Source organism: Mobula birostris, chromosome 31, assembly GCF_030028105.1.
Source record: "Mobula birostris isolate sMobBir1 chromosome 31, sMobBir1.hap1, whole genome shotgun sequence".
NCBI classification, from domain to species: domain Eukaryota; kingdom Metazoa; phylum Chordata; class Chondrichthyes; order Myliobatiformes; family Myliobatidae; genus Mobula; species Mobula birostris.
Genome location: NC_092400.1, coordinates 1382885 through 1397823, shown reverse-complemented (window position 1 = coordinate 1397823; position 14939 = coordinate 1382885). Strand labels below are relative to the sequence as shown.

The following is a 14939-nucleotide window of genomic DNA, read 5'->3' as shown; positions in this document are numbered from 1 at the left end:
ACAGCTTTCTGTTTTGATGTTACAATCTGCCATGTCACTTGTCCAAGGCTCCTGACTCGAGGACCAACAGACTCTCACTCACCATCAAGAGAGAGATTGTTCAAGTGCAGAGGCCTTATTTCAACAGTAGTGTACACTGTCTGCCTACTATCTCGATGTTTCAATCTCCCACGATGCTTCAGTTGGCGACATTGGTGAGGAATCAGGCCGCACCCCAAAGGCACACCTCTTCCAGCCCGCGGCTGGAAATATTGAAGCGCTAGGCTGCTCGACGAATTTGGAGAGCAAGAACCCACCACCCGTGAAGAACTGTAGTTTGAGCTGCAGCTGTAGATCACCGACTCTGACAGGACCCCAGTCACCTTGAGAAAGAAAAAAGACATATGAGAAGAGGAGAATTAAACTTTCGTGGATGAACTGGAAGAAATTGCTGAGGTCCACAATAACCTATTGTGCCATCTTTAGCTCCTCCCACTCCTGATGTCGATTAGTGATCAATTAGTAGACTATTTGAGGGTAGTTCATGCAAATCATATGCTTGAATAAACTCTTCTCAGGCTTCCAGCTGGGTACAAGTATCAATTATAACTGGCGTTTTGATGACAAACTCTGCCATCTTCATCAGGGATGATGCCGAGGCATGTCTAGTCCGGTGATATATATACCCTTATCGTCTGTCTATCCTGATTGGTTAGTCCTCATCCAGTCAGGTTTCCACTCTCCCACCTTGTTTACAATCGAATTCCAGTTCTTACTGAGAGCGAGACTTTTGTCTTTGTTGAAATTCTTTTCCTGTAGTTTTATTTCAATGGCTTCCTTCAGGTGTTCCCAAAAGCCATTGGTACAGCACAGTAGTTTTGTGCTGTTGAAGTCAATCCTACGGCATCAGAGAAGATGCCTGGACATGTCTAGTCCGGTGGTATTTATACCCCATCGTCCATCCCTTCCTATTGGTTAGTCCTCATCCAATCAGATTTCCACTTGTTTACAATTGAATTCAAGTTCTTACTTAGAGCATTAAGGAGTTGGAGCTGGAACTGGATGAACTGAGTCATTTGGGGTGCTGAAGGGGTGATAGATAGAACATATAGAGAGGTAGTAACACTTAAGGTGCAGGACACAGGAAACTGGATGGCAGTTAGGAAGGGGAATAGGGGTTAAGGAGCCAGTGTAAAGTACCTCTGCAGCCATACCCCTCAACAATGGGGGGGGGAAGAATGACCTAACAGAGGAAAGTCACAGTGGTGGGGTCTCTGGCACTGAGTCCGCCTCTGACTCAGATGGGAAGGGGGAAGAGGCAGCACACTATGGTGATAGCGGATTTGCTAGTTAGGGGAACGTACAGGAGGTTCTATGGGTGAGAACCAGATTCCCACATGGTATGTTGCCTCCCGGGTGCCAAGGTCCAGGATATTTTGGATCAAGTCCTCAACATTTGTAAGTGGGAAGGTGAACAGCCAGAAGTCATGGTCCATATACCAATGACATCGGTAGGACGAGAGACAAGTTTCTGCATAGGGAATTTAGGGAATTAGGTGCTAAATTAAAGGGCAGGACTTCCAGAGTTGTGATTAAGGATTGCTACCTGTGCCACGTATTAGTCAGGCCTGAACTAGGAGGATTATATAATTCAACATATGTCTGAGAAGCTGGTGTAGGAAGGAGGGCATAGATTTTTGGATCATTGGTCTTTCTTCCAGAGAAGGTGGGACAGAAGGTTCGGCTTGCGCCTGAACTGGAGGGAGACTAATATCCTAGCAGGAAGGTTTGTTGCACAGAGGGGTGTAAACTACAGTTGCAGGGGGATGGGAACCAGAGTATCAGACAGTTAGTGGAGAGGTTGTGGAGGCAGACGTTAGTAAGACCTCAGACAAAGTTAGGAATCAAAAGGTTGAGTATGGTGCGACAAAATCGAAAAAGGTGAATTCAGGACTGAAGGTGTTGTATTTGAATGTGTGCAGTATATGGAATAAGGTAGATGAACTTGTAGCACAGTTACAGATTGGAAAGTATGATGTAGTAGGCATCACTGAATCATGGCTAAAAGAAGATTATGGCTGGGAGCTTAATGTCCAAAGATACACACTGTATCAAAAGGACAGGCAGGAAAACAGAGGGGGTGATGTTGCTCCGTTGATAAAAAAAATGAAATCAAATTATTAGAACAAGGTGACATAGGATCGGAATCATTGTGGATAGAGTTAAGGAACTGCAAAGAGCCTGTTGGGAGTTGTATACAGACACCCCCAAACTGCAGTAAGGATGTGGCCGACAAATTACAATGGAAGACAGAAAATGCATGCCAAAAGGGCAATGTTAGAATAGTCATGGCGGACTTCAAATGCAGGTAGGTTGTGAAAATCAGGTTGGTGCTGAATTACAGGAAGGGAATTTGTAGAGTGCCTATGAGATGGCTTTTTAATGCAGCTCATAGAGGATCAGCTATTCTGAATCGGGTGTTGTGGAATGAACTGGAATTGATTAGAGAGCTTAAGGCAAAAGAACCCTTTGGGGCAAGTGATCATAATATGATTGAATTCACCCTGAAATTTGAGAAGGGGAAGCTAAAGTCAGAATGTATCAGTATTACAGCGGAATAAAGGGAATTACAGAAGCACGAGAGAGGAGTTAGCCAGAATTGATTAGAAAAAAACACTGGCAGTAATGACAGTAGAGCAGCAATGGCTGGAATTTCTCAAAGTCACAGGACGTATACACCCCAAACAGAAGGAAGTATTCTAAAGGAAAGATGGCACAACTGTGGCTAATAAGAGAACTCGAAGCCAATATAAAAGCCAAAGAGAGGGCATATAATAGAGCAGAGATTAGTGGGAAGTTAAAGGATTGGGAAGCTTTTAAAAACCAGCAGAGGCAACTAAAAAAGTCATTAAGATAAGGATGGGACACAAAAGTAAGCTAGCCAATAATATTAAAGAGAATACCAAAAGTTTCTTCAGATACATAAACTGTAAAAAAGAGGCTCGAATGGATATTGGAACAATGGAAAACTATGATGGAGACGTAGTAATGGGGGACAAAATAGCAGGTGAACTGTTCAAGTATTTTGCATCACCCTTCACTACGGAAGACACTAGCAGTATGGTGGAAGTTCCAGGTGTCAGGGGGCATGAAGTGAGTGAAGTTACCATAAATAGGGAGAAGGTCTTTGGGAAACATACCCCAGAGTTCTGACAGAAGTAGCTGAAGAGATTGTGGAGGCATTAGTAATGATCTATTCAAGAATCACTAGATTCTGGAATCGTTCTGGTAAATGGGGAAATTCTTCAATGGTGGAGAGGGGCAGATGAAACGAAACTATAGGCCAGTTAGTTTTTCCTCAGTGGCTGGGAAGATGTTGGAGTAAGTTACTGAGGATGAGGTCTCAGGGTACTTAGAGGTACAGGATAAACAGACCACAGTCAGCATGGTTTCCTGAAGGGATAATCTTGCCTGACATAACTGTTGAATTCTTTGGAGTACTAACAAGCAGGATAAACAAAAGAGAATCACTTGATATTGTGTACCTGGATTTTCAGAAGGTCTTTCACAAGGTGCCACACATGAGGCTGCTTAACAAGCTGCAAGACCATGGTATTAAAGGAAAGATTCTAGCATGGATAAAGCAGTGGCTGATTGGCAGGAGGCAAAGAGAGGGAATAAAGGGAGCCTTTCCTGACTAGTACCGTTCGACAGGGGTCTATGTTGGGACCAATTTTTTCAACGTTATATGTCAATGATTTGAATGATGGAATCGATGGCTTTGTTGCAAATTCTGCAAATGCTATGAAAGTAGGCGGAAGGGCAGGTTGTTCTGAGGATGTAGAGAGGTTACAGAAGGATTCAAGACAGATTAGGCATAAAAATGGCAGATGAAATACAGCGTCGAGAAGTGTATGGTCATGCACTTTGGTAGAAGAAAGGGTTGACTATTTTCTAAATGGAGAGAAAATATAAAACACAGAATAAGATGTGAGAAAATAGGAGCAATCAAGTGTGACAGTGGAAAAGTGTGTATGGAACCGGAAGAGACAGCAGAGATACTCAATGAATACTTTGCTTCAGTATTCACTATAGAAAAGGATCTTGGCGATTGTAGGGATGACTTACAGCAGACTGAAAAGCTTGAGCATGTAGACATTAAGAAAGAGGATGTGCTGGAACTTTTGGAAAGCATCAAGTTGGACCAGATGAGATGTACCCCAGGCTACTGTGGGAGGTGAGGGATCAGATTGCTGAGCCTCTGGCAATGATCTTTGCATCATCAATGGGAACGGGAGAGGTTCCGGAGGATTGGAGGGTTGCAGATGTTATAGAACATAGAATAGTACAGCACAGTACAGGCCCTTCGGCCCACAATGTTGTGCCAACCCTCAAACCCTGCCTCCCATATAAGCCCCCACCTTAAATTCCTCCATATACCTGTCTAGTAGTCTCTTAAACTTCACTAGTGTATCTGCCTCCACCACTGACTCAGGCAGTGCATTCCACGCACCAAACACTCTGAGTCAAAAACCTTCCTCTAATATCCCCCTTGAACTTCCCCCCTTACCTTAAAGCCATGTCCTCTTGTATTGAGCAGTGGTGCCCTGGGGAAGAGGCGCTGGCTATCCACTCTATCTATTCCTCTTATTATCTTGTACACCTCTATCATGTCTCCTCTCATCCTCCTTCTCTCCAAAGAGTAAAGCCCTAGCTCCCTTAATCTCTGATCATAATGCATACTTTCTAAACCAGGCAGCATCCTGGTAAATCTCCTCTGTACCCATTCCAATGCTTCCACATCCTTCCTATAGTGAGGTGACCAGAACTGGACACAGTACTCCAAGTGTGGCCTAACCAGAGTTTTATAGAGCTGCATCATTACATCGCGACTCTTAAACCCTATCCCTCGACTTATGAAAGCTAACACCCCATACGCTTTCTTAACTACCCTATCCACCTGTGAGGCAACTTTCAGGGATCTGTGGACATGTACCCCGAGATCCCTCTGCTCCTCCACACTACCAAGTATCCTGCCATTTACTTTGTACTCTGCCTTGGAGTTTGTCCTTGCAAAGTGTACCACCTCACACTTCTCCGGGTTGAACTCCATCTGCCACTTCTCAGCCCACTTCTGCATCCTATCAATGTCTCTCTGCAATCTTCGACAATCCTCTACACTATCTACAACACCACCAACCTTTGTGTCGTCTGCAAACTTGCCAACCCACCCTTCTACCCCCACATCCAGGTCGTTAATAAAAATCACGAAAAGTAGAGGTCCCAGAATAGATCCTTGTCACAATCCTCCAATCTGAATGTACTCCCTCCACCACGACCCTCTGCCTTCTGCAGGCAAGCCAATTCTGAATCCACCTGGCCAAACTTCCCTGGATCCCATGCCTTCTAACTTTCTGAATAAGCCTATTGTGTGGAACCTTGTCAAATACCTTACCAAAATCCATATAGATCACATCCACTGCACTACCCTCATCTATGTGCCTGGTCACCTCCTCAAAGAACTCTATCAGGCTTGTTAGACACGATCTGCCCTTCACAAAGCCATGCTAACTGTCCCTGATCAGACCATGATTCTCTAAATGCCTATAGATCCTATCTCTAAGAATCTTTTCCAACAGCTTTCCCACCAGAGACGTAAGGCTCACTGGTCTATAATTACCTGGACTATTCCCACTACCTTTTTTGGAACAAGGGGACAACATTCGCCTCCCTCCAATCCTCCGGTACCATTCCCGTGGACAACGAGGACATAAAGATCCTAGCCAGAGGCTCAGCAATCTCTTCTCTTGCCTCGTGGAGCAGCCTGGGGAATATTCCGTCAGGCCCCGGGGACCTATCTGTCCTAATGTATTTTAACAACTCCAATACTTCCTCTCCCTTAATATCAACATGCTCCAGAACATCAACCTTACTCAAGAAAGGGAGTTTGTCATCGAAACATCAGTTGAAATCATTACCTGTACCCAGCTGGAAGCCTGAGAAGAATTTATTTGTCATATACACCAGAAAAAATACTAGATCTTAATTCATATCCTGTCCCCCAGTATTTCTTCTAGTCAAGATGGTGCCCGTGTACAATGCTCACTTGGTCAACGTCTCCTGGATAGATCATGAAACCATATATTTTACATATCTTTTACATTTGTTTTTCATCTTGGATGTGATTCTGGGACTGTTGGAGCCTATGATTTGTTGTCTGGGTGCTCCAGTGCTCTGCAGTCTCAGAAGATACTGGAAGGCAGAGGCAGCATGTGGGAACCTCATGGCGGCCAGACTGCGAAATGATGTTCAACATCATTTTGCCAATTAAATCTTCTGTTGTTCGCCGATTACAGCAACAAGGGAGATTGAAACATCGATGCGAATGTGAAAACTTGGAGATCATTTGGGTATTTCAGCACTCTGCAGTCTCCGAGAGGAATCTGGGAGACAGAAACGCGTGCATGACATTCATGACAGGAAGGCTGTGGGTTGGAGCACACGCCGTTGTCAGACTCCATTTCACCGATTAAAGCTTCCATTGTTCACTGATTAAAGCAACGAGGAGGATTGAAAGGTTGAGGCGAATGCGGAGAGTGAGCGCCAGCTGCCTGTCTTTTGATGGCTCTGTACTGGAAAGGGAAAGGGCGGCCGTTGGGCCCAGAGAGTGTTCTCCATGTTTTCTGCATTTTGGATGTGGACTTGGACTGTAGACATTTATTTAGTTTTATTTTGTTTTATATTCTGTGTTTTTTGCCTGATCTTTCCTGTTTTTTTGTGCAGTGAGGAGGGATTTTGGGGTCGATGTGTTATTCCATTTCTGTTCATTTTTTGTGCAGAGAGGGGGTATTGTTGGAGTTGATGATCGTGCAGCCTTTCTTTTCTTTCCTTTGTTTCATGGCTACCTGGAGAAGAATTTCAAGTTGTATACTTTGATAATAAATGAACCATTCTGTCATATATTTATTTACTATGTACATGATATTGCTGATGAACTGAGTGTATGTGTCTCTGATATTTATTTATAAAACTTCCTTTGTAAAATCTATATTTTCTATTTCACCTGCAGGAATGTTTCACACCATTCATAAACGGCAGCTTCTTTGAACATGAGGGTCAGCCATATTGCGAGATGCATTACCATGAGCGTCGCAACTCCCTGTGCTCTGGATGTCAAAAGCCTATCACAGGCCGCTGTATCACTGCTATGGGAAAGAAGTTCCATCCTGAGCATTTTGTCTGTGCCTTCTGCTTGAAACAGCTGAACAAGGGCACCTTCAAAGAGCAGAATGACAAGCCCTATTGTCACAACTGCTTCATCAAGCTGTTCTGTTAGATTCATCCCACCAGCCACCTCTTCAGGTCAATCATTCCTCTACTTCCACAAACTCATACTCAAGCACATGATCCTAATGGGAAGAGATCTCCATCTTTTAGGGATAATGCAGATGTTGCACTAAAATTTTTTTTTAAATCCTTGTGCATCTCCTCTCTCTAACAGTGACTGAGAAAAGAAAAGATCCTCTAGATGAGATTCAAAGTACCATTTTCCCTCAGTGTCTACCCCACAACCTCAGGTGATTAACTTTCATCCATCTTTTGTAGGCTGCTGAGAAGCTATTAAAACAAATGTCTTGCATCCAAATCAGCAGTGGAAAATTACCATTAGTCTCTTTGATTATTTTTTTAGAATTGCGTAGACCATTTTAACTTTACAAATGCCACCCCGAAGAGTAAATATATTATGAGGCGTTTTCCTTTGTCGAAGAAATAAACTAAAAAGTGAATAAATAATTGTGGTTGAACAATTCCCTGAATGTCTTGGTAAAGTTAACAAGACAAATATATTATGAGGCGTTTTCCTTTGTCGAAGAAATAAACTAAAAAGTGAATAAATAATTGTGGTTGAACAATTCCCTGAATGTCTTGGTAAAGTTAACTGCATCAGAACAATCCCCTAAAAGAACCCAACTGAACTAGCAACAAATCTACTGAGAACTATATAAAACAGATGTTGGTGCTGGAAAGCAGAAGTATTTTTTTGAGAAATGTCACTGTTGTACACCAGTGTCTCCTTGATGTCAGTAAAGCCTTTGACTGTAACTGAAGCAATAATATTTCTCAGCAATGGTCACAATCGCACTTCCTATGTTGGAATGCAGGGGAGTTTCCTTCTGTAGACGTATTTGATAGAACTTTTACAGTACTGTACCTTTTTAATCCTCTAGTTTCAGTTACCTGAAGAGTTCATAATTCTGAACTTCCTTGTTGGAGCTTTGTGATTTTAAAATCATGACAACCACTTTTTGTAAGCCACACATCACATGTGTAGGTGATGCTAGTAATTTTTGTGCTTTCTTACAATATTAATGACTAATTCTTACATGGAAATTTAAAGGACTCTTAGATGGGACACTGCCTATTCTTTTATAGCACAAGAATGGTTTTAATCTTTTGGGCATGTCCTAACATGATGCCTGTGAACAGAAATTTTTTCAATTGTGAGCCTGCTGTATTTTTATCAACTTTCTTCATTGCCTAATTTGCCAATAATTTATCTTTTTATGAAATGTCTTAATTCCTGCTGTTAAGCTTTTTTGGGGGTCTTCCCACCTAATGTGTTGTAATATTTTGTCTGTCATCCTACGAGTAATTCAGTTTTTTAAAAAATGCAGTGGTAACAGCCAAGGTTGGAAGCTTTCTTGTGCCATTTTAACTGGTCACGCTCTGATAAATTGAAGCCTCACTAGTGTTTACAATGCATTGAATTCAGTCTGCCATTAAACCAAAGGGAATCACTCAAGAATGAGAGAAATTGTTTTAGGAAATAATCTTGATTCCTTTCTCTGATCAGTAATAATCAGCTGTGTTTGACTACATCTTTGTACATCTTTTAATCATGGCTTATACAATCTCATATATAGTCTCATGACTTTTTGCCAATAAAAGCGCTTTTCACTTTATTTTTATTGGTTGGTTTTTATTTGAACTATCCAGATTAGCCTGGTGATTTTTCCATGTGCTGATTTTGACATTAACCTGCTTAATAGACAATTTTCTTTTTGTAATTGATTTAACCAGACAAAATAATTTGGGTTCTTGTGCAAGGTGTTAAAATTTGAAGAGTTAAAGAAAATATGAGAAATTTTGAGACTAACCCTGAGAAAATAAAGAAAAGCAGAGTTTAGTAATTTTGAAAAATGCACAGTAATTTTGAAGAAGACAATGCAAAGAAGCCAACTATCAACAAATGAATACGTTTCAAATACAGTGAATTCTGGTTAACTGGGGCACATTGGAACCAGTATGTTTTGGACCAGTTAGCTGAAGTTCCATGAAAGTTGTTAAATGGCATAACAAAGACCAAACTACTGTTTAACTGAGTAACAAATAATGTATTTAAATGAATACAGAATAAATTAGAGCACTACTAATACTACTACAGTTTTATAAAACTGTGTTTTAGTTCTAATAGTTATTGACAGAAGAATTAATCACTCCAGTATTCTTTTGATTGACTGTAAAAGAACAAAATCAGTGCAGATAACCTATTGCAGATACCTTCATTGCCTTCCTGCATCAGGTCAAAATAAAACACAAAATTATCAAAAATCATTACTTTTTGAATCTGCGCCTGTTGGCCCAAATGGATAACATAACACAAGCACATGCAACTGAAGCTATTTAAAAATTGTTTGCTCCATTATGTCAATGGCCATTTCTGGCATAAACAAGCCTGAATGCCTGAAACCACAGTGAGCAAAACACTTCTGAATTGCCTTACAACTCACTTCTCACCAACTGTAACAAAAATCATTGCTTTTTGAATATAAGCACACACAATTGACAGGATTTAAAAACTGATTGCTTTAAACAAGGTGTAGTGTCATAACAGCTTCGCAAGTGCCCTTGACTCACACTAGTTAGAAACTTTTTGACAACTGTTTCCTGCCCAATTCAGTGGAGAAAGTGCAGAGCAAGTCGACAGTAAGATGCAAGGTTGTGATGAGGTTGATTGTAAGGTCAAGAGTCCACCTATTGTACTAAACGTCATGAACTAGGAGTCTTAAAACAGTGGGGTGGTACTGATTCAGGAATTTAATTTGAAATCAGTCACTTAAATTCCTTCAGTCATGCCTATTTGTAGCCAAATGTAACAATGTATTTTATACTTGGGAATGAAAGTGGAAAATGAATGAGTTATGAGCAGGTTAACTTCATGGTTGCCAGGATTTCAAAATGGAAAAGAAGGTGACAAGTGAAGTTCTGGTTCTTTGTTTCCAAGAGGACAGAAGAATCACCTTCACCAGAGAGCTGCCATAGTTCCTGCACACATCTAGATGGGTACTAAATGTTGATCTTGCCGGCAATGCTCAAAGATGAATATTAAAAACAGAAATTCCAGAGTATGGGAAAAGTGGACAAACATAGTCTTTCACATGGAGTATGGGTAAGAAGCACACTAGGATTGGTTTCTTTGTAACAGTGGGAAGTTGTAGCTGGAATATATAAAATTATGGGAGATCCAGGTAGGGTCAAACTACAAAAAATCCATTTCACTTTGTGGAGAAGTCAATAACTATGGAGGTGAAGTTGAAATTAGTTGTTAGAAGGATTACAGTAGGATTAAAATCAAAACTGGTTTCACTCAATGTGCGGAGGGTGTCTAGAATTCTTTGCTTGAAATGGTAGTGATTGCAGAAATTCTTAACACATTTAATAAGTACCAGGAGGAGCTTTGAGATGTAAGCCACTGGGGTTGCAACCAAAGCCTGAGTAGTGGTGGGAACATAAAGCACGGATGCATTAGGATAAATGGCAGTTCTCCTGTCCCTAACTGGCGTAATTTCACATGGATATGTCAAAGGTAAGAAACGATAACTGGTGACATTAATTGTGCAAGTTTTCAATGTTAAGAGAATCAGCATTTTCATCGCTCCTTCAGAATGAATAACAATTAAGAAATAATGAATCATCCATTGGATGATATGGTAGTTTAATTCATTGTTAACATAAATAGAATCATTAACAAAGTACTGATAAGAGTTGAATCATAAAAAAGCAGGTCATTATCTGGAGGTGAAAGAAGGTTGGAGGGTATGTGTGTAAATGTTTAAGCATGGCAAATGTGTGTATTATAATTTTTTTCCAAATCTCTAATTTGGCATTTAATGATTAAATAATTATTTTCCAATTCATAACACCTTGCACTTAAGTATATTAAACTTTATCTTGCCTGCTTTTGTATTTCTTATTTGCTGATTATTTTACCACCAACCACAAAATTATAAGGCATTTATAAACTGTATAAATGTGTGCCAGAAATTTCTACAGGTTTTTGTAATTTTTGTGCAAAAGAACAATTTAACAAAAATATCACGAAGGCAATATAAATTTTCCACCTATGGTATTCTCCGGGTTTTGCATGTAGTGAAGTTTCCAGGAGCTATGAAAAATTTGAGGATAATAAGAAGATAAGATGGTTTCAGGGGTTATTTTGACACTACTGTTTTATAAATAATTTCAAACTGCTAATAACTCAGCTGCCTTGGGGTATCATACTTCAGAATGGTTGAAACTGTAAAGATCTGAAGTGTTTGAAATACTTTGTAATAAAAGGTCTTCCCCAATGTTTGAAAATTTGAATATTTAAAATACTTCCTGTAGCTAATAAACTGGATACTGAGTGCATGTGTGATTGTGGTCTTCTGCTGCTGTAGCGAATCCACTTCAAAGTTCAATGTGTTGCGCATTCAGAGATGCTCTTCTGCACACCACTGTTGTAACATATGGTTATTTGAGTTACTGTCACCTTCCTGTTAGCTTGAACCAGACTGGCCATTCTCTGAATGCTCTCATTAACAAGGCATTTTTGCAAACAGAACTGCTGCTCATTGGATTTTTTTTTTTGTTTTTCACATCATTCATCTAAAGATTGTTGTGTGTGAAAATCTCAGGAGATCAGTAGTTTCTGAGAAAGTCAAACCATTCTGTCTGGCACCAATAATCATTCCATGGTCAAAGTCATTTAGATTACATTTCTTCCCCGTTCTCAACTGAACCTCTTTACCATGTCTGCATGGTTTTATGCATTGAGTTGCTGCCACATGATTCACTCACAGATTTGATATTTGCATTAACAAGCAGGTGTACCTAATTTAGTGTACAAAAATAATTCATGAATGCAGTATCCAGCGTTATCATGGCAAATCTAATCCAATACGTGTGATTAATTTCATGTGCTTTCTATGTTATCGTTTTGGCAAGGAGATGTCCCCATGTTTGGGGAAAAATTCTATAGAAAATCAATTGTCTTTGTAATTATCATATTTTAAAGATGATTAAGTTGCTTCTTCAAATGTTTCCAAGCTGCACAGTGCATCTCAGTAGTGTACTTTCAAGAACAAATCATTTTGGGGATGGGAAGATGTACATGGTGAGCAGCAGTATGCACATTAGGCTAATTTTACAGATTTTGATAACAATTATAGCCAGAACAAATAAGTTTTGAAGCCAGGAGAATATCAATAAGCATTTTCTGAAGTTGAAATTGAGATACAAACTTCAAAGGCTCTCGTGAACAGTTTTGTGACCGAACAAAATCACTGGAGATCCATAAGTCTTCATTTTTCGCGACAAGCAGACATGATGAACTGGCAGAGCAAGCTCGATGGGCCAAATAGCCTAATTCTGCTCCTATATCTTACGGTCTTATGGTGTTTGGGAGAAACTAATTAACACAAATATTCTAAAATCTTTTGACGACTGACAGCCACGCACCCAAAATTAAAGTTGTTAGGGCTGTCTGAGTACACAAATATTATGAGTGCATGGATATGATAAGTACACAAAAACTATTGATTACCTATACCTGTCATCATGTTGATATGCTAATTGACAACATTAGGTTACACTCAAGTCACAATTGTGCAAATAGCCATGTTGCCTGGTTTGATGCAAGCCAATTAACACAATCCCATTATTTTGCTCTTGCATATGTAATCCCTTAGTCTGTGGAGCAGCCTGTGCTTTTAACTTCAATTTTAAAAAAACGCTGTAGACTAATCAACTAATTTACAATAAGAACTGAAGCCTGGTTTTTGTTTGAATTAATATTGTCTATATACACAACTCCAGAATACTCCCTAACAAACAGTAGCATGTATGGAAGAACTGAGATGAGAATGAAATTATAGCTAAAGGTTAAATAGCTTGTGAATTTGTCAGTGAGACACAAATCGTCTCTGTTGTTTTCCCCTTCACTATAACATGTCATATGTAATATTGGTTTATGATTGTAAATAATGCTTCATTGTTGTCATACATTAAAGATTGACTACCCAGAATATAAGAGCATAGTGGTATAGTACAATTCTATAAAACTTTGGTTAGATCAAACAGTATTGTATGCTTCTGGTTGCCACACAATGTTGTTTGTCCATCGTTGGCATCGATGAGGACCTTCACACCATAATGATGGTGTCGAGACTAGCGCGTGATTTGGATTTAAGTGAGGGAGAGTTGCGCAGCGTCAGCCTCACTCTCTCTTCCCAATTTCCATCTGGATCCAGTGGCAAGACAGAGTCTAGACGGCTGGAGATGGGACTAGGCGCAGTGGATGACCAGGACGTCTTCTGTGTCTTGTCCTGCTCTACACGTTCCACGATGCTTGCAGAGACCGCCTTCTTGACCATTGCCACACAATAAGAAGGACATGATTGCATTGGAGAAGGTACAGAGGAGATTTATTGGGTTGGAACATCTCACTTAGGAGGAAAGACTGCATAGATTGGATTTATTTTCCTTGGAGCAGTTGAGGTTAAGAGTGGACTTAATAGAGGTACTTGTATACAACATTTTTAGGATCGCAAAGTACATAGTGAGAAATCTTTTCCTATAACAGAGATATGACATTAAGGTGAAGCGCAAGAGGGTTAGAAGAGATCAGAGGAAATGTTCTTCCTCCAAGAGAGTGGTTGCAGTCTGGAATGCATTGCCTGAGAACCTTGTGGAGGCAAAAACTTGTAACATGCAAGAAATATCTGGACAAGCATTTGTATCACCATAACATAGAAGGCTACCAACCAAATTTTGGTAACTGGGATTATTAAAAGAAGTTAGCATGGATATAGTGAGCTGAGAGGTTTATTTCTGTGCTGTAAGCTCTATGATTCTGCAACATTGGATAACTCCGTCTAGGATGCAAAGATGTGAGTAGAAAGGTCCAGAGGCATCTTTGGAAGAATGCCATAAAGAGGGATGCTGTCTGACACTTTCACTTATAACTTGTTTGAATTACTAGCTGTCTGCAGTACTTAAGAGACTGATTGAAGGAGATGCTTAGACATGGGTTTTGAAGTGCTCTTCGGCAAAATTTTCAAATATAGATACTAAACCTAATTTGAAATATTAAAAGCAAGGTATAATCCTTCCCAATTCAAATAATACGTCTGGTAGTGATTTGTGTCATAGAGTCATAGAGAAGTACAGCATAGAAACAGGCCCTTTGGCCCATCTAGTCCATGCCAAAAGCATTTAAACTGCCTACTCCCATTGACCTGCAGCGGGCCCATAGCCCTCCATGTACCCATCCAGATTTCTCTTAATCATTGAAATCGAGCTCACATGCACCATTTGTGCTGGCAGCTCATTCCACATGGTCACAGAAGGATGTACACATTCTGCATAGATAGCACCCATTGTCAGGATTGAAGCCAGGTCTTCGATACTCTGAGGCAGCAGCTTTCCTAGCCATGCCACAATGCTGCCCTTAATGCTTTTACTCCTCACAGCTGGAGGAAATGACAATTTCTGCAGAGAAAAAGCAGCTACTGGTCAGAAATGACAGAGGAAGGGATAGGTTAGTCAAGTGCTTTTTTGACAAAACACATGTATTTGAGTTGATTATTTGGATTTTTTTTCCTATTTGATTTCATCATGCAAGGAAAGAAATAACATTT

General features: G+C 40.2%; 1 protein-coding gene across 4 annotated transcripts in view; it reads left to right on the top strand.

Moving 5' to 3' along the window:
* LOC140190935 (paxillin-like) overlaps positions 1 to 8942 on the top strand; it is a 159722-nt gene extending 150780 nt beyond the window's left edge. For all 4 annotated transcript variants that reach the window (XM_072247912.1, XM_072247913.1, XM_072247911.1 and 1 more), the window contains one exon: positions 7049 to 8942. In XM_072247912.1, coding sequence (XP_072104013.1) covers positions 7049 to 7315 — 267 coding nt within the window. In that variant the 3' untranslated portion in view covers positions 7316 to 8942. The remainder of the gene's footprint in view (positions 1 to 7048) is intronic.
* Positions 8943 to 14939: the final 5997 nt, after the last annotated feature.